Genomic DNA, 26936 nt, shown 5'->3' with positions numbered 1-26936 from the left:
GAGATAAAATGTAAATGCAAATCCAGTTTATTAAGTCCCAATCATGAAAACTTCATTACCGATGATTAAAATAAAAGCAAAATAAGGTCATAACATGCACAAAAAAAGCTGAGAAAACAGTAAACAGACAAAGATATTGAAGAGAGATGAAGTCGTAAATCATTGCTTTAACCGCTCTGTAGACATTTCTGATTATGATGCATTTCGCCCAGGGTGCAGGATCTGTTTCATCCAGTCACAGCATCTGCAGAAAGAAAAGCACAGGATTGACAACAAAACTTTAGCAGTGTAACTTTCAGACAGCAGAAGGTAAAACATCAGCAGCTCACTCCTCATTTAAAGCTGTAAAAAAAAGCAAAAAGAGCTCCCTAGAGTGACAGTTAGTTTTCCCACTCCTGTTGCAACTTTAACCATTACTGTTGGAGCCACTTTATGCTGTTGGTGTTATTGCAACCTGTCAGCACAAGAGGGAGGAGAAACGCCACCTGTCACTGTCTCCACACACTTTTAATCCTGGTTCAATGGTGCCCATGTGTGTTGTGATGGGTCAGAGGCAAACTGCTTTTTGACTGTGTACAAAGAAAATGGATGTGTATCATCCAGTAAAGAGGTACTGAAATATTTTGGCTGCATCTAAAGTAAATATGCAAACGTGAAATAGAGCTAAGTGCTTTATTGACTGTTGGAATAAGAGAAAATAAATGACGCATCGATTTATTACAAGGAAATGGTTAAAGAACACTTATTTTGCATGCGTCAGAACAGCTGTCAACGTCAAACTGTCATCTTTGATTTGTAAAGTTTGGGCCCCACAACTGATAATAAATCAACATGCAGAGAGGGTTAATTAGATTATATATTTCTGTAGGAAAAGCATTTGTTAGGGATGTTAATGCGTTTGTTTACCCTCCACAGCATTTCAAAAACAAACTCATACAAAAAAATACATCGAAACACTAAGCTTGGTTTGTAATAATGATCCATGACATGTATCGATACATTGTTTTATATTCATGCAAAACAGGCTGCAGAGAATTCCCATAGGCTGAAATTAGATTTATAGGACTTCTTTTTTAGTTTTACAGAATCCTAACCTAGGTTTTATGTTATACAGGTCCTTCTCAAAATATTAGCATATTGTGATGAAGTTCATTATTTTCCATAATGTCATGATGAAAATTTAACATTCATATATTTTAGATTCATTGCACACTAACTGAAATATTTCAGGTCTTTTATTGTCTTAATATGGATGATTTTGGCATACAGCTCATGAAAACCCAAAATTCCTATCTCACAAAATTAGCATATCATTAAAAGGGTCTCTAAACGAGCTATGAACCTAATCATCTGAATCAACGAGTTAACTCTAAACACCTGCAAAAGATTCCTGAGGCCTTTAAAACTCCCAGCCTGGTTCATCACTCAAAACCCCAATCATGGGTAAGACTGCCGACCTGACTGCTGTCCAGAAGGCCACTATTGACACCCTCAAGCAAGAGGGTAAGACACAGAAAGACATTTCTGAACGAATAGGCTGTTCCCAGAGTGCTGTATCAAGGCACCTCAGTGGGAAGTCTGTGGGAAGGAAAAAGTGTGGCAGAAAACGCTGCACAAAGAGAAGAGGTGACCGGACCCTGAGGAAGATTGTGGAGAAGGGCCGATTCCAGACCTTGGAGGACCTGCGGAAGCAGTGGACTGAGTCTGGAGTAGAAACATCCAGAGCCACCGTGCACAGGCGTGTGCAGGAAATGGGCTACAGGTGCCGCATTCCCCAGGTCAAGCCACTTTTGAACCAGAAACAGCGGCAGAAGCGCCTGACCTGGGCTACAGAGAAGCAGTACTGGACTGTTGCTCAGTGGTCCAAAGTACTTTTTTCGGATGAAAGCAAATTCTGCATGTCATTCGGAAATCAAGGTGCCAGAGTCTGGAGGAAGACTGGGGAGAAGGAAATGCCAAAATGCCAGAAGTCCAGTGTCAAGTACCCACAGTCAGTGATGGTCTGGGGTGCCGTGTCAGCTGCTGGTGTTGGTCCACTGTGTTTTATCAAGGGCAGGGTCAATGCAGCTAGCTATCAGGAGATTTTGGAGCACTTCATGCTTCCATCTGCTGAAAAGCTTTATAGAGATGAAGATTTCATTTTTCAGCACGACCTGGCACCTGCTCACAGTGCCAAAACCACTGGTAAATGGTTTACTGACCATGGTATCACTGTGCTCAATTGGTCTGCCAACTCTCCTGACCTGAACCCCATAGAGAATCTGTGGGATATTGTGAAGAGAACGTTGAGAGACTCAAGACCCAACACTCTGGATGAGCTAAAGGCCGCTATCGAAGCATCCTGGGCCTCCATAAGACCTCAGCAGTGCCACAGGCTGATTGCCTCCATGCCACGCCGCATTGAAGCAGTCATTTCTGCAAAAGGATTCCCGAACAAGTATTGAGTGCATAACTGTACATGATTATTTGAAGGTTGACGTGTTTTGTATTAAAAACACTTTTCTTTTATTGGTCGGATGAAATATGCTAATTTTGTGAGATAGGAATGTTGGGTTTTCATGAGCTGTATGCCAAAATCATCCGTATTAAGACAATAAAAGACCTGAAATATTTCAGTTAGTGTGCAATGAATCTAAAATATATTAATGTTACATTTTCATCATGACATTATGGAAAATAATGAACTTTATCACAATATGCTAATTTTTTTAGAAGGACCTGTAGGTTGTACCTCTAGTAAAACAAAACAAAAACTGTGAAGGACCTGTATGTTATGTTATTATATATATTTATATATATATATATATATATATATATATATATATATATATGTATGTATATGATGTCACACACTAGGGTTTTCACTGATATCTTCAAAGAAAAAGTTTGATTTAAAACTACATTAACCAGAGCCATTTTTTGACCCATGGCCCCTGTAGAAATGCATAGGGCTCCACAAGCCACTAGGGGACGGCAAAGCTAAATGTTCAGCCTCTTGGAAGTAAAATTGCCCATATTTTTTTGTTATAAGCTAAATAATAAATATGGCATAAAAATATTATGACTGCCAATATAACATTTAAGCATTTTTATTAAAATTAACATATGTACTTATAAGTATTTAGATATATGTTGTTTTTCTCCTTTCTTCCCTCTGTTATGTAAAGATTTAATAAGACATCAGTTCGCCAAGATGTTCATCTATGTTTTTGTTCAACTATTTTATTTAATTTTATATTGTTGTATTGCCAAAAGAAGAGCAAAGTATTTGTAGCCGGATTTGCTATGATGAAAACAAAATTGGTAATATTGTTGCTTGTGATGCATAAAGCATAATAAACATTTTGTTAAAAAACAATTATAAGACATATTTTGTGGCACATTTTTATGCTATACAATCCAATTAAAAAACAAACAAATCTGTTAGAAGGACACAAAAAGGTTGCAGCTTTTTATGTTTTCATATTCTTGCTCTAAGAAATTTGTTATTGTGCAGAAATTGTATGTTGGGAAAGTTTTGAAGTGATTTATCATGGTGTCATTGTTTTACATTACAAAACCTGCCATTTTAACAAGGACAGTGACTGTGAGCTCTGGCCACAGAAAAAAGAAAAGGATCAGGGCGTAATACCTGTTAGACACAAGTTGACCAGTGAATGCTTGTTGAGGACCTTAATATAAAATAGTGCATTTTTTACCAAGCGGCAGTCTATTGAGTTATGTTTATCATGTGCAATGACCAATAAACAGATCCAAAAGTAGTTAGTGTCACTTGTAAAGTTACTAACTCCAGTATTTTCATTTATTTATTTATTTTGCGTAGTGCATTTTGCACAGGGCCCCCTTAAAGCTAGAAACAGCCCTGTCTTCAATGTTGATAGTTTATTTTCCACAGTCTGTAAAATAAAACAAAGGCATATTTTTCACCCAGTTGGCCTCTTGGAGCTATTGGTCTCATGATTTTCTGTCAGAAGCCCCCAGACTGTAGAGTGTGCAAACCACCTGCTCCCCAGGAAAAAGAGGGAATTGCCATAGCAACCAGAGACTGAATTTTCTGAAGTACTATTCGGTGAAAATGCTATACAGCAATCAATTTCAACAATTCATGTATCAAAACGTTCAGCTTGTTTTGGAGAAGTATGCTATCACTTTTGGTAATTTCAGCTGTTATACTTTTTAAAATATTGAGCTTTTTCTGCTGATTTTTGCTCCACTGAAATTAATAGAAAATTTTACAAACTGCACAAAATTCCACAAAACGTTTCCGCTCTTTCACAGCTTACTACTTCCACATACTTTCAAGTATTCAAGTTTAATGCAACTTTTTGAAGATTAATTTTTTATAATGTAATCCAATGACAAAATTCTCCAACTACTAGAGTGCAGCTTTTTCAATCTGGTCCAGGGGTTAAAACAATGTCTTCTTACTCGCTCAATTTTCTCTCTACCTACATAAATAATGTATCAAAACGTATGATTCTCTTTCTGGCTTCAGAAAACGTAACTCTCATTATTGTGGGACTTACAGATTACTGGCCAATCACCCCAAAGCAACTCCAAGTCAATGTGCTTTGACTTGGCTAGATATAGGAATTTGACAAAAAATCTGAGCAGGAAATCCAGACATATTTTCGATTGTCGCTTCTCTTAAACCAGGACATGAGCTTTGCACCAATTTATCTTCAGACCTTTCTGGCGCTCACAATTCAAGAGTTCTTTTGATACCTTTTACCATTTTGCCATAAAGTAGATTTGTTTCAGAGCACCAACTTCGTTCTTCAGCCATACAGCTTCAAATTAAAAACTTTCAAAATAATCAACATTATTACATCATATTTACTATACAAATTATTGTAAAAACATAAAAATCTCCCTGATTGTTCAGCAAGGCGTGCTGATGGTGCATGAATCACATCCATCCGAGTTAGAAAAGGTTGTCAGAGACCAAGTTAGTTTCGACTTTTGCTCCATTTTTTCCTTTCATTTTATCTAGTGTTGTGCCTTTTAAAAATACATTGTCAACAAAAGAAGACTGACATTATTGTTCCCCTGTTCTGATAAAAATGGACCAAGAATGATAATTATAGCTCTTATGGTTTCCAAGTTATGGGGAGTAGTTCGGGAGCATGCTCCACCATGTTAAAAAGGCAGTAGAGGGGAGGCTGAGTGAGGTGCTGCGCTGCACCTGTGTGTCAGTAAGACTGTAGCTCAGCTCTGATTGGCTGATCCATTCCTCACTGCTTCCTATATATATATATATATATATATATATATATATATATATATATAAATATCTGCCACTCTATTTGTCTGTCTGTGGTTCTCTTTTTTTCTGCTTCTTCTCTCCCTGTCCCTCTCACAAGGACACACACACACACACACACACACACACACACACAGACATTTGTGTTTTACAATGTTTATGAGGATGTCTATTGACTTCAATTCATTTTTATTAATTTCTATGGCCTAACCCTGACACTACCCCTACCCTGTGACCATCTTTATATATAACAAGACTGCGGCCATTTTGTGTCAGGTAGTTAAACAGCTTTCCTGCTGTTCCAACACCTGAACAAGAGTGATTCATTTTAAAGGGCAATATCATAGACTTTTGCACATAGGCTGTTGTAAGTATTATAGATGGAGTAAGATGATGTAAGTCAACATGCTAGTGATAGCCCACATGTGAAGTTTTGCATTTTAGCTAACATTAGCATTTTAGATAATTTTAACTTAAAAGCTAAAGTTTACATACTAAATGGACTACGTTAATGTTAGTCAACATGCTACAATTCGCATTAGCATTAGCTTTTCGGCTAATTTTAACTTGCACACTGCTTTTTACATACTAGATGTCTTCATGCTAGTAATAGCCCGTAGGCTAATGTTAGCATTTTAGCTAATACTCACTTATAAAGCTAGAGTAACATACTGAATGGAGTGAGTTAATGTTAGCCAACATGTTAGTATTAGCCAATATGTTACTGACAGCATTTTAGCTAGCATTAGCTTTTTAGCTAATTTTAGTTTATAAACTATTGTGGTATTGTGGTTAGTGTTAGTCAACATGCTACTAATTGCCCACATGCTAACACTAGTATTTTAGGTAACAATGTTTTGTGTGTGAATGAGTGTGTATGGTTGTTTGTGTGTTGCCCTGCGATGGACTGGCGACCTGTCTAGGGTGAACCCCGCCTCTCGCCCATAGACTGCTGGAGATAGGAACCAGCTTCCCCGTGACCCACTATGGAATAAGCGGTAGAAAATGACTGACTGATGATGTTTTAACTAATTTTAGCTCATACGCAGTTTTCTGCATATTAAATGTAGAGTCAATGCTAGTCTACATGCTAATGTTGTTATTTTAGATTCTTTCTTTCCTTTTCCTCTCTTCTCTGCCTCTTTCTCTCCCGTTTCTCCCTTTCTCTCATTTCTGCTTCTTTCTTATCATCTTTCTCTCTTTTTTTCTTTCTGCTTCTTGCTCTCTTCTCTTTCAGCCTCTTTCACTTTACTTTCATGTGTTCTTCAGCTAATTGTTGCAAATTTTTTACTTTTTCCACTTTATTAAGCATCTTCTGCTGCATTCATTCAGCAGGATAGCGGGAACAGCAATTTTTCTAGTTTTTATTTAGAGTTGCAGTGACTTTTTAATAAAAAATTAACTACAACAAATGGAGGAGATTTATATCGTTAAAGAAAAAACAAAATTATTGCAATTAATTAACTTACCAACTGAATATTCTGGGTTTGGTGAACAGGTTAAAACCAGTAATATTAAGGGTATGTTGTTCAGCTGAAAGAACATCTAAAAGAGCTCAGGGTTTTATTGCTGCACCAAGTTTTCAATGTTTTTATTTTTCTAATTAGATTATAGTGAAGTTAGAACCTAAAGAGTTGGTTAACAACTCACCATAACATAAATAGTCCACCTCCAGGTACTTGTAGGTTCCAACGCAGGGATCTCCGAACTCAGAGTTTGTTGCCGTGATAGAACAGCTTTGCTTCTCGTTACAGCTGTGGATGGACATTAAAATGAGAAGAACTGCAGGCAGAGCTGGAATTGGCCTCATTGGAGATCATATGAGCAGAAAAGACTGAGCATCTTTACCTTTGAGATACTTTGTCTGAGCTACTTGAGCATTGGACGTTCTGTATCTGGTGGACAGGTCTCCCAGAGATACACGTCTTCTGGTCACTACGTCCATATATAGCTCTGGTCACAAATATAACTTTTCCTTTGTCTGACAGAGAAGAGAGGAGACGTTGGAGAGGAAGAGAGTTAATCATCCTGGAAATCTTAATCTGTTCATGGTGTATGATGCTCCACAACCAACCAATGAAACCAGTGATCTTACCACACTGGAGTTGAGCCACTGATCCCTCACATGCCACAGTAGGACCGTTCTGGGAGCTCCTTTCAGGTACTGTCATATCAGAGATTCAGATCACATGAATGACTCTTTCTGAACACTGAACAGTTCATATAAGGTTAGAGATGAAATTGCCAGAGAAAGCTCCACCCTCCGTGGTTCCATTAGTGTTAAAAACACAGAGTGAAAGTAGAGCAGGTTCAGCAGCACTTTCAGCTCTCACAACTCTTGTGATTTTCATGTTTGAGTTGGTTTATTGGTTGAAGGTGGCTCCTCTTAACCCAGCTGCTGATAAAACATTGTTACTGATGAGGAACATGGCTGACATGTGTTCTTTAGTAAAGCAAAGACAACACATTATGGTCTGTTCACATCACCGTGTTCTCTGGTCACACTCAGACATTTAAACAGTTATTCAAAGCAATTTATTTGACATTGTGTTTTAGAAAACGATCAGCAATAACCCACATTACCTAACAAAATTTGTGCTTTTTTTTAATCAGTTTCTATTGTCAGTTTTGACAGCACGTTTGTAATAAAAGGGGACATATAAATAACTATGATATAGGAACGTAGCTTTGGTGATGCTGGATTAGCTCAGAGAGGAAACCAGGTGTATCGAGATCAGTCTGCAGGGGTGGATTTGGTCCCATTGGGGCCCGAGGCAAAACACAGACATGGGGCCCCTCTGCTGTACTAAAATGGCATCATTTTTCAACAGTTTTTTTTTATCTTGTTGCAAACATTTTGAATATCTAATATTTAGTTTTTAACTGGATAAAATAAAATGTTGCTAAATCTAGACATTACTGACATTTAATTTAAATTTTTTGTTTTTGAGTATTTGTTAGAATTATCTCTGTAATTATTTGGATGTTGAATAATTTTAATTCTAGTCACTGGTATCTGAAAGAGCTTCTAAATTATTCCTTACTGAAATACTGGACTTCCATAATTACTTTTGTTCCCTGTCATGTTTTTAGACTTTTTCTAAATATATTAGAAATTTCTAAAAATCTATTCTTATTTTTTGATTATAAATTAAAAAAATATTACTTGTTACAAAACGACTGAAGTGAAATCTAAAATGTGGGTACTTCTTGTAAGAGGTCTAGCAAAGATATCTTTAATATTCTTTAAAGAAATTAGAAATGAACACATGTATTTTTAGCTTTCTTTTTGACTTGGAAGAAATAAATGATGAACATCTGCTCTATCTGTTTTATGACACATCGGTTTGCCATATTTCCAGTGACGGCGTGACTGATGTTTGAGTGAATAACCTTCCTGATGAACCTCTCAGCAGGATCCTGGTTATTTTCCTCAGGAAGGTGGTTTGATCATAAGCCAGTGTTGCATCATAAGATCTCTAGTGTCACCCAGCTAAACCTCACTGAGATGGTTTGGGATGAGTTGGAGAGCAGATGGAAGTGAAGCCACCTGATAATAGCTCATCATCTGTGGGAACATCTTTAAAAGCTTCATGGAGCCGGTTGGAGAGTGAAGAGTTTTTAGTCCACTTTGAACATTATAAAGGTGTTCCACCTCTACTTACATTTACATGTGTAGTCCACCTCCAGGTACTTGTAGGTTCCAACGCAGGGATCTCCGAACTCAGAGTTTGTTGCCGTGATAGAACAGCTTTGCTTCCCGTTACAGCTGTGGATGGACATTAAAATGAGAAGAACTGCAGGCAGAGCTGGAACTGGCCTCATTGGAGATCATATGAGCAGAAAAGACTGAGCATCGGTACCTCTGAACAACTTTGTCTGAGCTACTCGAGCATCGGACGTTCTGTATCTGGTGGACAGGTCTCCCAGAGATACACGTCTTCTGGTCACTACGTCCATATATAGCTCTGCTCACAGATATAACCTGGTCTTTGTCTGACAGTGAAGAGAGGAGACGTTGGAGAGGAAGAGAGTTAATCATCCTGGAAATCTTAATCTGTTCATGGTGTATGATGCTCCACAACCAACCAATGAAACCAGTGATCTTACCACACTGGAGTTGAGCCACTGATCCCTCACATGCCACAGTAGGACCGTTCTGGGAGCTCCTTTCAGGTACTGTCATATCAGAGATTCAGATCACATGAATGACTCTTTCAGAACACTGAACAGTTATAGAAACATAAGCCTGATAGCTTGAAGGATATTGTTCCACAAAAATGAGGCACAGAAGGAGAAAGCGCGCTCCCCGACAGTTTTTCCTCTAGCAGCAGGAAAAATTAAAAGGCCAGAGCTCTGAGATCAGAGAGCACGGGATGGGATGTACAAATGAAAAGGTCTGAGAGCTAGGAAGGCACCAAACCATTTAGAGCCTTGCAGGTAAACTGCAAGACTTTAAAATCTGCTCCAACATGACAACGCAACCAATGAAGAGATGACAATAGTGGAGTCCTGTGCTCATATTTGCCAGTTTTGGTGAAACTGCGAGCAGCCGCGTTCTGAACCATCTGCAGACTTCAAAAATATTTCCTCAGTAACCCAGAAAAGAGAACATTGCAGTAATCAATACATGAAAACACAAACGCGTGGATTAGAAACTCTGCATTTCCAAAAGATAAAACCTGTCTGATTTAAGAGATGTTCCTAAGGTGATGAAAGGCAGTCCTAGTTATGTCTTTTACCTGAGAATCAAAGGAGAGCACTGGGTCAAAGCCATCAGATGCTCAATTCAGAAAAAGAAAAGAGGAGGAGAAAGAAGCAAAGGATGAAGGTATGTAACTAAGTTCCCTCAGTATGATTACGGTGTCCGTGTCCTGAATGAAGGACTGAGGGTGGTATAATGTTCATGTTAGTTAGCTTTCTTGCTGTTATGCTTGCTATGCTTACAAAAGAATAATTTGGTCTTAACAAACATGAGATCTAATTTCACCACAGAACATGCTTTACAACAAAACTGTTACAAGTTCAGCTATAATTTATTTATTTCATTTGGGTTAATGCTGGACCCTGTAATTGGCCACGGGTATTTTCATATCTCTAACATTCATTTCAACATTTGCCATTTGCTACAACTCCATGTCATAAAAAGCTAGTTTAACCAGTCGTCGCTAAAAGTGTGCCAAGCATTGAATTCAAGGTAGAAAGTAACCAAAACATTAATTAAATGAATAAAACTGTCTCTCCCTGAGTTAATATAGCGTTGAATGATAAACATTTAGCATGTAAGGGCATGTTTGAGACGTTCTCAATGAGACGTGCAATTGATGGATGTTTTATTTTGTAAAAGAGTTGCAATGCAAAGAACTTGGCACCACACGGTACTTGAAGGGCTCACTGATTTGAGCAATAGACAGCTTGTGCAGGAAATCAAGTACTTCCATGACCCGTCATCTGAAAACATGAGCCTCCTTGAGCTTATCACTTTTATGCATGATAAGGATCTATCTGAGATCTACCCCAACTTTTGGACTGCTCTTGGGATTGCAATCACTCTGCTAGTCACTGTGGCTCAACCAGAGAGGAGCTTTTCAAAACTGAAGTTGATAAGGTCGTACCTAAGGTCAACCATGTCTCAGGAATGGCTCACTGGCCTTGCTGTTATCAGTATCAACCACTCAATAGGGGAGGAGATCTCAAATGATGACATTATTGTTGATTTTGCATCAATTAAGGCAAGAAATGTTAGGATATCATTTTTTAAATTTGTGTTTTCTGTTCTCAGTGCAAAACTGTAATTAGATTGTCATTAGTGCGTTTAGGTTATATATTTGCCACTTTTTAGTATAATGTATATTTAAGTTCTGATAAGTTATTCTGTTTTGTATGAATATGTTCAATTGAAAAATACATTTCTCTTTCATTTATATTATTAAATATCTTCTTTCAAATTTTGTAGATTTTTTTTATAGTGATGGTGTCAGGGGGGGGTGCTTGGAGGTGGTCTTGCCCAGGGAGTAATTCAATGTAGAACCGCCTCTGAGTTGGAGAGTGAAGAGTTTTTAGTCCACTTTGAACATTATAAAGGTGTTCCACCTCTACTTACATTTACATGTGTAGTCCACCTCCAGGTACTTGTAGGTTCCAACGCAGGGATCTCCGAACTCAGAGTTTGTTGCCGTGATAGAACAGCTTTGCTTCCCGTTACAGCTGTGGATGGACATTAAAATGAGAAGAACTGCAGGCAGAGCTGGAACTGGCCTCATTGGAGATCATATGAGCAGAAAAGACTGAGCATCGGTACCTCTGAACAACTTTGTCTGAGCTACTCGAGCATCGGACGTTCTGTACCTGGTGGACAGGTCTCCCAGAGATACACGTCTTCTGGTCACTACGTCCATATATAGCTCTGGTCACAGATATAACCTGGTCTTTGTCTGACAGTGAAGAGAGGAGACGTTGGAGAGGAAGAGAGTTAATCATCCTGGAAATCTTAATCTGTTCATGGTGTATGATGCTCCACAACCAACCAATGAAACCAGTGATCTTACCACACTGGAGTTGAGCCACTGATCCCTCACATGCCACAGTAGGACCGTTCTGGGAGCTCCTTTCAGGTACTGTCATATCAGAGATTCAGATCACATGAATGACTCTTTCTGAACACTGAACAGTTCATATAAGGTTAGAGATGAAATTGCCAGAGAAAGCTCCACCCTCCATGGTTCCATTAGTGTTAAAAACACAGAGTGAAAGTAGAGCAGGTTCAGCAGCACTTTCAGCTCTCACAACTCTTGTGATTTTCATGTTTGAGTTGGTTTATTGGTTGAAGGTGGCTCCTCTTAACCCAGCTGCTGATAAAACATTGTTACTGATGAGGAACATGGCTGACATGTGTTCTTTAGTAAAGCAAAGACAACACATTATGGTCTGTTCACATCACCGTGTTCTCTGGTCACACTCAGACATTTAAACAGTTATTCAAAGCAATTTATTTGACATTGTGTTTTAGAAAACGATCAGCAATAACCCACATTACCTAACAAAATTTGTGCTTTTTTTTTTATCAGTTTCTATTGTCAGTTTTGACAGCACGTTTGTAATAAAAGGGGACATATAAATAACTATATGATATAGGAACGTAGCTTTGGTGATGCTGGATTAGCTCAGAGAGGAAACCAGGTGTATCGAGATCAGTCTGCAGGGGTGGATTTGGTCCCATTGGGGCCCGAGGCAAAACACAGACATGGGGCCCCTCTGCTGTACTAAAATGGCATCATTTTTCAACAGTTTTTTTTTATCTTGTTGCAAACATTTTGAATATCTAATATTTAGTTTTTAACTGGATAAAATAAAATGTTGCTAAATCTAGACATTACTGACATTTAATTAAAATTTTTTGTTTTTGAGTATTTGTTAGAATTATCTCTGTAATTATTTGGATGTTGAATAATTTTAATTCTAGTCACTGGTATCTGAAAGAGCTTCTAAATTATTCCTTACTGAAATACTGGACTTCCATAATTACTTTTGTTCCCTGTCATGTTTTTAGACGTTTTCTAAATATATTAGAAATTTCTAAAAATCTATTCTTATTTTTTGATTATAAATTAAAAAAATATTACTTGTTACAAAACGACTGAAGTGAAATCTAAAATGTGGGTACTTCTTGTAAGAGTTCTAGCAAAGATATCTTTAATATTCTTTAAAGAAATTAGAAATGAACACATGTATTTTTAGCTTTCTTTTTGACTTGGAAGAAATAAATGATGAACATCTGCTCTATCTGTTTTATGACACATCGGTTTGCCATATTTCCAGTGACGGCGTGACTGAAGTTTGAGTGAATAACCTTCCTGATGAACCTCTCAGCAGGATCCTGGTTATTTTCCTCAGGAAGGTGGTTTGATCATAAGCCAGTGTTGCATCATAAGATCTCTAGTGTCACCCAGCTAAACCTCACTGAGATGGTTTGGGATGAGTTGGAGAGCAGATGGAAGTGAAGCCACCTGATAATAGCTCATCATCTGTGGGAACATCTTTAAAAGCTTCATGGAGCCGGTTGGAGAGTGAAGAGTTTTTAGTCCACTTTGAACATTATAAAGGTGTTCCACCTCTACTTACATTTACATGTGTAGTCCACCTCCAGGTACTTGTAGGTTCCAACGCAGGGATCTCCGAACTCAGAGTTTGTTGCCGTGATAGAACAGCTTTGCTTCCCGTTACAGCTGTGGATGGACATTAAAATGAGAAGAACTGCAGGCAGAGCTGGAACTGGCCTCATTGGAGATCATATGAGCAGAAAAGACTGAGCATCGGTACCTCTGAACAACTTTGTCTGAGCTACTCGAGCATTGGACGTTCTGTATCTGGTGGACAGGTCTCCCAGAGATACACGTCTTCTGGTCACTACGTCCATATATAGCTCTGCTCACAGATATAACCTGGTCTTTGTCTGACAGTGAAGAGAGGAGACGTTGGAGAGGAAGAGAGTTAATCATCCTGGAAATCTTAATCTGTTCATGGTGTATGATGCTCCACAACCAACCAATGAAACCAGTGATCTTACCACACTGGAGTTGAGCCACTGATCCCTCACATGCCACAGTAGGACCGTTCTGGGAGCTCCTTTCAGGTACTGTCATATCAGAGATTCAGATCACATGAATGACTCTTTCAGAACACTGAACAGTTATAGAAACATAAGCCTGATAGCTTGAAGGATATTGTTCCACAAAAATGAGGCACAGAAGGAGAAAGCGCGCTCCCCGACAGTTTTTCCTCTAGCAGCAGGAAAAATTAAAAGGCCAGAGCTCTGAGATCAGAGAGCACGGGATGGGATGTACAAATGAAAAGGTCTGAGAGCTAGGAAGGCACCAAACCATTTAGAGCCTTGCAGGTAAACTGCAAGACCTTAAAATCTGCTCCAACATGACAACGCAACCAATGAAGAGATGACAATAGTGGAGTCCTGTGCTCATATTTGCCAGTTTTGGTGAAACTGCGAGCAGCCGCGTTCTGAACCATCTGCAGACTTCAAAAATATTTCCTCAGTAACCCAGAAAAGAGAACATTGCAGTAATCAATACATGAAAACACAAACGCGTGGATTAGAAACTCTGCATTTCCAAAAGATAAAACCTGTCTGATTTAAGAGATGTTCCTAAGGTGATGAAAGGCAGTCCTAGTTATGTCTTTTACCTGAGAATCAAAGGAGAGCACTGGGTCAAAGCCATCAGATGCTCAATTCAGAAAAAGAAAAGAGGAGGAGAAAGAAGCAAATGATGAAGGTATGTAACTAAGTTCCCTCAGTATGATTACGGTGTCCATGTCCTGAATGAAGGACTGAGGGTGGTATAATGTTCATGTTAGTTAGCTTTCTTGCTGTTATACTTGCTATGCTTACAAAAGAATAATTTGGTCTTAACAAACATGAGATCTAATTTCACCACAGAACATGCTTTACAACAAAACTGTTACAAGTTCAGCTATAATTTATTTATTTCATTTGGGTTAATGCTGGGCCCTGTAATTGGCCACGGGTATTTTCATATCTCTAACATTCATTTCAACATTTGCCATTTGCTACAACTCCATGTCATAAAAAGCTAGTTTAACCAGTCGTCGCTAAAAGTGTGCCAAGCATTGAATTCAAGGTAGAAAGTAACCAAAAAATTAATTAAATGAATAAAACTGTCTCTCCCTGAGTTAATATAGCGTTGAATGATAAACATTTAGCATGTAAGGGCATGTTTGAGACGTTCTCAATGAGACGTGCAATTGATGGATGTTTTATTTTGTAAAAGAGTTGCAATGCAAAGAACTTGGCACCACACGGTACTTGAAGGGCTCACTGATTTGAGCAATAGACAGCTTGTGCAGGAAATCAAGTACTTCCATGACCCGTCATCCGAAAACATGAGCCTCCTTGAGCTTATCACTTTTATGCATGATAAGGATCTATCTGAGATCTACCCCAACTTTTGGACTGCTCTTGGGATTGCAATCACTCTGCTAGTCACTGTGGCTCAACCAGAGAGGAGCTTTTCAAAACTGAAGTTGATAAGGTCGTACCTAAGGTCAACCATGTCTCAGGAATGGCTCACTGGCCTTGCTGTTATCAGTATCAACCACTCAATAGGGGAGGAGATCTCAAATGATGACATTATTGTTGATTTTGCATCAATTAAGGCAAGAAATGTTAGGATATCATTTTTTAAATTTGTGTTTTCTGTTCTCAGTGCAAAACTGTAATTAGATTGTCATTAGTGCGTTTAGGTTATATATTTGCCACTTTTTAGTATAATGTATATTTAAGTTCTGATAAGTTATTCTGTTTTGTATGAATATGTTCAATTGAAAAATATATTTCTCTTTCATTTATATTATTAAATATCTTCTTTCAAATTTTGTAGATTTTTTTTATAGTGATGGTGTCAGGGGGGGGGTGCTTGGAGGTGGTCTTGCCCAGGGAGTAATTCAATGTAGAACCGCCTCTGAGTTGGAGAGTGAAGAGTTTTTAGTCCACTTTGAACATTATAAAGGTGTTCCACCTCTACTTACATTTACATGTGTAGTCCACCTCCAGGTACTTGTAGGTTCCAACGCAGGGATCTCCGAACTCAGAGTTTGTTGCCGTGATAGAACAGCTTTGCTTCCCGTTACAGCTGTGGATGGACATTAAAATGAGAAGAACTGCAGGCAGAGCTGGAACTGGCCTCATTGGAGATCATATGAGCAGAAAAGACTGAGCATCGGTACCTCTGAACAACTTTGTCTGAGCTACTCGAGCATCGGACGTTCTGTATCTGGTGGACAGGTCTCCCAGAGATACACGTCTTCTGGTCACTACGTCCATATATAGCTCTGGTCACAGATATAACCTGGTCTTTGTCTGACAGTGAAGAGAGGAGACGTTGGAGAGGAAGAGAGTTAATCATCCTGGAAATCTTAATCTGTTCATGGTGTATGATGCTCCACAACCAACCAATGAAACCAGTGATCTTACCACACTGGAGTTGAGCCACTGATCCCTCACATGCCACAGTAGGACCGTTCTGGGAGCTCCTTTCAGGTACTGTCATATCAGAGATTCAGATCACATGAATGACTCTTTCTGAACACTGAACAGTTCATATAAGGTTAGAGATGAAATTGCCAGAGAAAGCTCCACCCTCCATGGTTCCATTAGTGTTAAAAACACAGAGTGAAAGTAGAGCAGGTTCAGCAGCACTTTCAGCTCTCACAACTCTTGTGATTTTCATGTTTGAGTTGGTTTATTGGTTGAAGGTGGCTCCTCTTAACCCAGCTGCTGATAAAACATTGTTACTGATGAGGAACATGGCTGACATGTGTTCTTTAGTAAAGCAAAGACAACACATTATGGTCTGTTCACATCACCGTGTTCTCTGGTCACACTCAGACATTTAAACAGTTATTCAAAGCAATTTATTTGACATTGTGTTTTAGAAAACGATCAGCAATAACCCACATTACCTAACAAAATTTGTGCTTTTTTTTTTATCAGTTTCTATTGTCAGTTTTGACAGCACGTTTGTAATAAAAGGGGACATATAAATAACTATATGATATAGGAACGTAGCTTTGGTGATGCTGGATTAGCTCAGAGAGGAAACCAGGTGTATCGAGATCAGTCTGCAGGGGTGGATTTGGTCCCATTGGGGCCCGAGGCAAAACACAGACATGGGGCCCCTCTGCTGTACTAAAATGGCATCATTTTTCAACAGTTTTTTTTTATCTTGTTGCAAACATTTTGAATATCTAATATTTAGTTTTTAACTGGATAAAATAAAATGTTGCTAAATCTAGACATTACTGACATTTAATTTAAATTTTTTGTTTTTGAGTATTTGTTAGAATTATCTCTGTAATTATTTGGATGTTGAATAATTTTAATTCTAGTCACTGGTATCTGAAAGAGCTTCTAAATTATTCCTTACTGAAATACTGGACTTCCATAATTACTTTTGTTCCCTGTCATGTTTTTAGACGTTTTCTAAATATATTAGAAATTTCTAAAAATCTATTCTTATTTTTTGATTATAAATTAAAAAAATATTACTTGTTACAAAACGACTGAAGTGAAATCTAAAATGTGGGTACTTCTTGTAAGAGTTCTAGCAAAGATATCTTTAATATTCTTTAAAGAAATTAGAAATGAACACATGTATTTTTAGCTTTCTTTTTGACTTGGAAGAAATAAATGATGAACATCTGCTCTATCTGTTTTATGACACATCGGTTTGCCATATTTCCAGTGACGGCGTGACTGAAGTTTGAGTGAATAACCTTCCTGATGAACCTCTCAGCAGGATCCTGGTTATTTTCCTCAGGAAGGTGGTTTGATCATAAGCCAGTGTTGCATCATAAGATCTCTAGTGTCACCCAGCTAAACCTCACTGAGATGGTTTGGGATGAGTTGGAGAGCAGATGGAAGTGAAGCCACCTGATAATAGCTCATCATCTGTGGGAACATCTTTAAAAGCTTCATGGAGCCGGTTGGAGAGTGAAGAGTTTTTAGTCCACTTTGAACATTATAAAGGTGTTCCACCTCTACTTACATTTACATGTGTAGTCCACCTCCAGGTACTTGTAGGTTCCAACGCAGGGATCTCCGAACTCAGAGTTTGTTGCCGTGATAGAACAGCTTTGCTTCCCGTTACAGCTGTGGATGGACATTAAAATGAGAAGAACTGCAGGCAGAGCTGGAACTGGCCTCATTGGAGATCATATGAGCAGAAAAGACTGAGCATCGGTACCTCTGAACAACTTTGTCTGAGCTACTCGAGCATTGGACGTTCTGTATCTGGTGGACAGGTCTCCCAGAGATACACGTCTTCTGGTCACTACGTCCATATATTGCTCTGCTCACAGATATAACCTGGTCTTTGTCTGACAGTGAAGAGAGGAGACGTTGGAGAGGAAGAGAGTTAATCATCCTGGAAATCTTAATCTGTTCATGGTGTATGATGCTCCACAACCAACCAATGAAACCAGTGATCTTACCACACTGGAGTTGAGCCACTGATCCCTCACATGCCACAGTAGGACCGTTCTGGGAGCTCCTTTCAGGTACTGTCATATCAGAGATTCAGATCACATGAATGACTCTTTCTGAACACTGAACAGTTATAGAAACATAAGCCTGATAGCTTGAAGGATATTGTTCCACAAAAATGAGGCACAGAAGGAGAAAGCGCGCTCCCCGACAGTTTTTCCTCTAGCAGCAGGAAAAATTAAAAGGCCAGAGCTCTGAGATCAGAGAGCACGGGATGGGATGTACAAATGAAAAGGTCTGAGAGCTAGGAAGGCACCAAACCATTTAGAGCCTTGCAGGTAAACTGCAAGACCTTAAAATCTGCTCCAACATGACAACACAACCAATGAAGAGATGACAATAGTGGAGTCCTGTGCTCATATTTGCCAGTTTTGGTGAAACTGCGAGCAGCCGCGTTCTGAACCATCTGCAGACTTCAAAAATATTTCCTCAGTAACCCAGAAAAGAGAACATTGCAGTAATCAATACATGAAAACACAAACGCGTGGATTAGAAACTCTGCATTTCCAAAAGATAAAACCTGTCTGATTTAAGAGATGTTCCTAAGGTGATGAAAGGCAGTCCTAGTTATGTCTTTTACCTGAGAATCAAAGGAGAGCACTGGGTCAAAGCCATCAGATGCTCAATTCAGAAAAAAAAAAGAGGAGGAGAAAGAAGCAAAGGATGAAGGTATGTAACTAAGTTCCCTCAGTATGATTACGGTGTCCATGTCCTGAATGAAGGACTGAGGGTGGTATAATGTTCATGTTAGTTAGCTTTCTTGCTGTTATGCTTGCTGTGCTTACAAAAGAATAATTTGGTCTTAACAAACATGAGATCTAATTTCACCACAGAACATGCTTTACAACAAAACTGTTACAAGTTCAGCTATAATTTATTTATTTCATTTGGGTTAATGCTGGACCCTGTAATTGGCCACGGGTATTTTCATATCTCTAACATTCATTTCAACATTTGCCATTTGCTACAACTCCATGTCATAAAAAGCTAGTTTAACCAGTCGTCGCTAAAAGTGTGCCAAGCATTGAATTCAAGGTAGAAAGTAACCAAAACATTAATTAAATGAATAAAACTGTCTCTCCCTGAGTTAATATAGCGTTGAATGATAAACATTTAGCATGTAAGGGCATGTTTGAGACGTTCTCAATGAGACGTGCAATTGATGGATGTTTTATTTTGTAAAAGAGTTGCAATGCAAAGAACTTGGCACCACACGGTACTTGAAGGGCTCACTGATTTGAGCAATAGACAGCTTGTGCAGGAAATCAAGTACTTCCATGACCCGTCATCTGAAAACATGAGCCTCCTTGAGCTTATCACTTTTATGCATGATAAGGATCTATCTGAGATCTACCCCAACTTTTGGACTGCTCTTGGGATTGGAATCACTCTGCTAGTCACTGTGGCTCAACCAGAGAGGAGCTTTTCAAAACTGAAGTTGATAAGGTCGTACCTAAGGTCAACCATGTCTCAGGAATGGCTCACTGGCCTTGCTGTTATCAGTATCAACCACTCAATAGGGGAGGAGATCTCAAATGATGACATTATTGTTGATTTTGCATCAATTAAGGCAAGAAATGTTAGGATATAATTTTTTTAATTTGTGTTTTCTGTTCTCAGTGCAAAACTGTAATTAGATTGTCATTAGTGCGTTTAGGTTATATATTTGCCACTTTTTAGTATAATGTATATTTAAGTTCTGATAAGTTATTCTGTTTTGTATGAATATGTTCAATTGAAAAATATATTTCTCTTTCATTTATATTATTAAATATCTTCTTTCAAATTTTGTAGATTTTTTTTATAGTGATGGTGTCAGGGGGGGGGTGCTTGGAGGTGGTCTTGCCCAGGGAGTAATTCAATGTAGAACCGCCTCTGAGTTGGAGAGTGAAGAGTTTTTAGTCCACTTTGAACATTATAAAGGTGTTCCACCTCTACTTACATTTACATGTGTAGTCCACCTCCAGGTACTTGTAGGTTCCAACGCAGGGATCTCCGAACTCAGAGTTTGTTGCCGTGATAGAACAGCTTTGCTTCCCGTTACAGCTGTGGATGGACATTAAAATGAGAAGAACTGCAGGCAGAGCTGGAACTGGCCTCATTGGAGATCATATGAGCAGAAAAGACTGAGCATCGGTACCTCTGAACAACTTTGTCTGAGCTACTCGAGCATCGGACGTTCTGTATCTGGTGGACAGGTCTCCCAGAGATACACGTCTTCTGGTCACTACGTCCATATATAGCTCTGCTCACAGATATAACCTGGTCTTTGTCTGACAGTGAAGAGAGGAGACGTTGGAGAGGAAGAGAGTTAATCATCCTGGAAATCTTAATCTGTTCATGGTGTATGATGCTCCACAACCAACCAATGAAACCAGTGATCTTACCACACTGGAGTTGAGCCACTGATCCCTCACATGCCACAGTAGGACCGTTCTGGGAGCTCCTTTCAGGTACTGTCATATCAGAGATTCAGATCACATGAATGACTCTTTCTGAACACTGAACAGTTATAGAAACATAAGCCTGATAGCTTGAAGGATATTGTTCCACAAAAATGAGGCACAGAAGGAGAAAGCGCGCTCCCCGACAGTTTTTCCTCTAGCAGCAGGAAAAATTAAAAGGCCAGAGCTCTGAGATCAGAGAGCACGGGATGGGATGTACAAATGAAAAGGTCTGAGAGCTAGGAAGGCACCAAACCATTTAGAGCCTTGCAGGTAAACTGCAAGACTTTAAAATCTGCTCCAACATGACAACGCAACCAATGAAGAGATGACAATAGTGGAGTCCTGTGCTCATATTTGCCAGTTTTGGTGAAACTGCGAGCAGCCGCGTTCTGAACCATCTGCAGACTTCAAAAATATTTCCTCAGTAACCCAGAAAAGAGAACATTGCAGTAATCAATACATGAAAACACAAACGCGTGGATTAGAAACTCTGCATTTCCAAAAGATAAAACCTGTCTGATTTAAGAGATGTTCCTAAGGTGATGAAAGGCAGTCCTAGTTATGTCTTTTACCTGAGAATCAAAGGAGAGCACTGGGTCAAAGCCATCAGATGCTCAATTCAGAAAAAGAAAAGAGGAGGAGAAAGGAGCAAAGGATGAAGGTATGTAACTAAGTTCCCTCAGTATGATTACGGTGTCCGTGTCCTGAATGAAGGACTGAGGGTGGTATAATGTTCATGTTAGTTAGCTTTCTTGCTGTTATGCTTGCTATGCTTACAAAAGAATAATTTGGTCTTAACAAACATGAGATCTAATTTCACCACAGAACATGCTTTACAACAAAACTGTTACAAGTTCAGCTATAATTTATTTATTTCATTTGGGTTAATGCTGGACCCTGTAATTGGCCACGGGTATTTTCATATCTCTAACATTCATTTCAACATTTGCCATTTGCTACAACTCCATGTCATAAAAAGCTAGTTTAACCAGTCGTCGCTAAAAGTGTGCCAAGCATTGAATTCAAGGTAGAAAGTAACCAAAACATTAATTAAATGAATAAAACTGTCTCTCCCTGAGTTAATATAGCGTTGAATGAAAAACATTTAGCATGTAAGGGCATGTTTGAGACGTTCTCAATGAGACGTGCAATTGATGGATGTTTTATTTTGTAAAAGAGTTGCAATGCAAAGAACTTGGCACCACACGGTACTTGAAGGGCTCACTGATTTGAGCAATAGACAGCTTGTGCAGGAAATCAAGTACTTCCATGACCCGTCATCCGAAAACATGAGCCTCCTTGAGCTTATCACTTTTATGCATGATAAGGATCTATCTGAGATCTACCCCAACTTTTGGACTGCTCTTGGGATTGCAATCACTCTGCTAGTCACTGTGGCTCAACCAGAGAGGAGCTTTTCAAAACTGAAGTTGATAAGGTCGTACCTAAGGTCAACCATGTCTCAGGAATGGCTCACTGGCCTTGCTGTTATCAGTATCAACCACTCAATAGGGGAGGAGATCTCAAATGATGACATTATTGTTGATTTTGCATCAATTAAGGCAAGAAATGTTAGGATATCATTTTTTTAATTTGTGTTTTCTGTTCTCAGTGCAAAACTGTAATTAGATTGTCATTAGTGCGTTTAGGTTATATATTTGCCACTTTTTAGTATAATGTATATTTAAGTTCTGATAAGTTATTCTGTTTTGTATGAATATGTTCAATTGAAAAATATATTTCTCTTTCATTTATATTATTAAATATCTTCTTTCAAATTTTGTAGATTTTTTTTATAGTGATGGTGTCAGGGGGGGGGGTGCTTGGAGGTGGTCTTGCCCAGGGAGTAATTCAATGTAGAACCGCCTCTGAGTTGGAGAGTGAAGAGTTTTTAGTCCACTTTGAACATTATAAAGGTGTTCCACCTCTACTTACATTTACATGTGTAGTCCACCTCCAGGTACTTGTAGGTTCCAACGCAGGGATCTCCGAACTCAGAGTTTGTTGCCGTGATAGAACAGCTTTGCTTCCCGTTACAGCTGTGGATGGACATTAAAATGAGAAGAACTGCAGGCAGAGCTGGAACTGGCCTCATTGGAGATCATATGAGCAGAAAAGACTGAGCATCGGTACCTCTGAACAACTTTGTCTGAGCTACTCGAGCATTGGACGTTCTGTATCTGGTGGACAGGTCTCCCAGAGATACACGTCTTCTGGTCACTACGTCCATATATAGCTCTGCTCACAGATATAACCTGGTCTTTGTCTGACAGTGAAGATAGGAGACGTTGGAGAGGAAGAGAGTTAATCATCCTGGAAATCTTAATCTGTTCATGGTGTATGATGCTCCACAACCAACCAATGAAACCAGTGATCTTACCACACTGGAGTTGAGCCACTGATCCCTCACATGCCACAGTAGGACCGTTCTGGGAGCTCCTTTCAGGTACTGTCATATCAGAGATTCAGATCACATGAATGACTCTTTCTGAACACTGAACAGTTCATATAAGGTTAGAGATGAAATTGCCAGAGAAAGCTCCACCCTCCGTGGTTCCATTAGTGTTAAAAACACAGAGTGAAAGTAGAGCAGGTTCAGCAGCACTTTCAGCTCTCACAACTCTTGTGATTTTCATGTTTGAGTTGGTTTATTGGTTGAAGGTGGCTCCTCTTAACCCAGCTGCTGATAAAACATTGTTACTGATGAGGAACATGGCTGACATGTGTTCTTTAGTAAAGCAAAGACAACACATTATGGTCTGTTCACATCACCGTGTTCTCTGGTCACACTCAGACATTTAAACAGTTATTCAAAGCAATTTATTTGACATTGTGTTTTAGAAAACGATCAGCAATAACCCACATTACCTAACAAAATTTGTGCTTTTTTTTAATCAGTTTCTATTGTCAGTTTTGACAGCACGTTTGTAATAAAAGGGGACATATAAATAACTATGATATAGGAACGTAGCTTTGGTGATGCTGGATTAGCTCAGAGAGGAAACCAGGTGTATCGAGATCAGTCTGCAGGGGTGGATTTGGTCCCATTGGGGCCCGAGGCAAAACACAGACATGGGGCCCCTCTGCTGTACTAAAATGGCATCATTTTTCAACAGTTTTTTTTTATCTTGTTGCAAACATTTTGAATATCTAATATTTAGTTTTTAACTGGATAAAATAAAATGTTGCTAAATCTAGACATTACTGACATTTAATTTAAATTTTTTGTTTTTGAGTATTTGTTAGAATTATCTCTGTAATTATTTGGATGTTGAATAATTTTAATTCTAGTCACTGGTATCTGAAAGAGCTTCTAAATTATTCCTTACTGAAATACTGGACTTCCATAATTACTTTTGTTCCCTGTCATGTTTTTAGACGTTTTCTAAATATATTAGAAATTTCTAAAAATCTATTCTTATTTTTTGATTATAAATTAAAAAAATATTACTTGTTACAAAACGACTGAAGTGAAATCTAAAATGTGGGTACTTCTTGTAAGAGGTCTAGCAAAGATATCTTTAATATTCTTTAAAGAAATTAGAAATGCACACATGTATTTTTAGCTTTCTTTTTGACTTGGAAGAAATAAATGATGAACATCTGCTCTATCTGTTTTATGACACATCGGTTTGCCATATTTCCAGTGACGGCGTGACTGAAGTTTGAGTGAATAACCTTCCTGATGAACCTCTCAGCAGGATCCTGGTTATTTTCCTCAGGAAGGTGGTTTGATCATAAGCCAGTGTTGCATCATAAGATCTCTAGTGTCACCCAGCTAAACCTCACTGAGATGGTTTGGGATGAGTTGGAGAGCAGATGGAAGTGAAGCCACCTGATAATAGCTCATCATCTGTGGGAACATCTTTAAAAGCTTCATGGAGCCGGTTGGAGAGTGAAGAGTTTTTAGTCCACTTTGAACATTATAAAGGTGTTCCACCTCTACTTACATTTACATGTGTAGTCCACCTCCAGGTACTTGTAGGTTCCAACGCAGGGATCTCCGAACTCAGAGTTTGTTGCCGTGATAGAACAGCTTTGCTTCCCGTTACAGCTGTGGATGGACATTAAAATGAGAAGAACTGCAGGCAGAGCTGGAACTGGCCTCATTGGAGATCATATGAGCAGAAAAGACTGAGCATCGGTACCTCTGAACAACTTTGTCTGAGCTACTCGAGCATTGGACGTTCTGTATCTGGTGGACAGGTCTCCCAGAGATACACGTCTTCTGGTCACTACGTCCATATATAGCTCTGCTCACAGATATAACCTGGTCTTTGTCTGACAGTGAAGAGAGGAGACGTTGAAGGTTATTACAGGTATCTAAATAAATCCTTGGTTTAAGGCTCCGAACAGTCAGAGACAACAAACCCGATGATCTTACCACACTGGAGTTCAGCCACTGATCCTTCACACGCCACAGTGCGAATCTTCTGGGAGCCAGCTGCAAATAAAACACTGTTTTTCATGAGGAACACAGCTGAAAACATGTCATGGTTTCTTCAAATCAGATCATAATAATGAGATGTTCTGTAGAAATTTCCTCCTGACATTAACCAATGATTTTTACACGCTTTAAAGCATCTTTTTACCTGAATTTATCAGCCAACATGTTACTGCCAGCCCTGAAAGAGAAAGAAATCAAGGTAAAACATGCCAAAATTATTCCCTTCAAGCTGAAAAGTCTGCAGTATTTAGTGGAAATAAAACAATTAATATTATTCAGTCTACATTCAGGCTGACATTTTGTTCCAAGGGAAATAAGCTGAAAGGTTTTTAATCAAATTATTAATGCCTTATTCATGTACACATGTTATTAACAGTAAAAAATATTTGTTGAGAAGCTTTTGTGTTGACTACACTCTTAAAGCCTGAAACCAGAACAGAAACCTGCTGCTAAAATCAATTTATTTTTGGGTTTATTGATTTACAAACTAACTGAACTCTGTTGCTAATCACAGAAGCTGTTTATCATCAATTTAGAGATGAATTTAGATATTTAATACATTTTTTCCTAAATAAACCGATATGCCATTGACATCCTGCTCTACGAGGATTAAGGAAGCTATCTGGATGTTAAGTTTAAAAGCTTGTTTTGAAGATACTAAAATCTGGGTTTTCATCGTGTTTTTATCTTTGAATTTAAGCCAAACTGATGCAAATATGCTTGACCATGTTGTTATTCTAGGTCGCAGTATCATGAACCCGAGAGCAACAGTGACAGATCGTAGGATTATGTTTAATCAGCGCCTGAGTTTTATTCAGGTGATTTCTGGCTAAAGCAGAACATCCAGCCCTGAAGAGCATCGGTGCTCAAACTTCACACCTCAGATTCCTCCTGAATGAACGCAGATGCTGTGAACTGTTTATGAACAGTTTAAATCTCGGTTAATTTGGCTATAAGTAATACAGGTTCTAGGTTTGTACTCATTTAAAAAATCTTTTTCTTTTAACCATTTTGTTGTTTTAAAAAAATTACTGATCAGTTTTTTTTTAATGTTTTTTAAGTTTTATAAGCTGAAAGAGAGCCGGGTCCAAATGTGCTTAAAAGTTTTGTTTTTTTTCATTTACTGTTTACTAAATACATAAGTTTCTTTCAATTCATTTTTGCTCTGATATATTTGTTGGAGATTGGTACAGAAATCTGGAAATCGCAAGAGCCGCAACCCTTGATCTACAGATTATAATCCATTCATACATCCGTCCGTCCCACCTGTGACCCTCCCCGGCTCCTCCTGGGGGGTCCTGAGGCATTCCCAGCCCAGACGTGAGTCTGATGACGCCTCTAGAAGGCATCTGGATGCCTGAACCACCTTCTGATGTTGAGGAGCTCCAGACTGCAGTTTTCCATCTTGGGAAAGCTGATTTTCCCGGAACCACGAATGAAATGCAGTAACAGTTTTTGAACGCTTTTCTCTAATTATTTTAAAATGTAACTTTTAATCTCCTTAATTTTATTTTGTATTTTATTGTTGTTAGAGTATCTTTTTCTCTGTTGAAAACTTGAATTGTTGAGTGTTACATTCTCACAAAGTTAGAACCTTTAAAACTTTTTCTGCATGAAACACAAACACATTAAGTGAAACATATGTTTTAAATGTACTTACAGGACGTGGAGCTGAGCATGATGAAGAGTTGAACAGATCCTGGA

General features: G+C 38.7%; 1 protein-coding gene across 1 annotated transcript; it reads right to left on the bottom strand.

Annotated features, from left to right (window-relative positions):
* Positions 1-11: 11 nt before the first annotated feature.
* On the bottom strand, positions 12-26936 carry LOC124869094. Its single transcript, XM_047366830.1, has 30 exons — positions 26893-26936; positions 25378-25410; positions 25170-25229; positions 24934-25066; positions 24736-24839; positions 23166-23234; positions 22919-23051; positions 22721-22824; positions 20726-20794; positions 20479-20611; positions 20281-20384; positions 18287-18355; positions 18040-18172; positions 17842-17945; positions 16269-16337; positions 16022-16154; positions 15824-15927; positions 13830-13898; positions 13583-13715; positions 13385-13488; positions 11812-11880; positions 11565-11697; positions 11367-11470; positions 9374-9442; positions 9127-9259; positions 8929-9032; positions 7359-7427; positions 7112-7244; positions 6914-7017; positions 12-244 (listed from the first exon to the last, which is right to left on the bottom strand). The coding sequence occupies exons 1-30, from the start codon at positions 26909-26911 to the stop codon at positions 228-230; spliced, it is 2814 nt and encodes a 937-aa protein (XP_047222786.1). The 5' UTR covers positions 26912-26936; the 3' UTR covers positions 12-227.

The sequence above is a fragment of the Girardinichthys multiradiatus genome, chromosome 1 (genome assembly GCF_021462225.1).
Source record: "Girardinichthys multiradiatus isolate DD_20200921_A chromosome 1, DD_fGirMul_XY1, whole genome shotgun sequence".
Taxonomy (NCBI): Eukaryota; Metazoa; Chordata; class Actinopteri; order Cyprinodontiformes; family Goodeidae; genus Girardinichthys; species Girardinichthys multiradiatus.
Note: the sequence above shows the minus strand (reverse complement) of the source record. Positions and strands in the feature narration are given on the sequence as shown.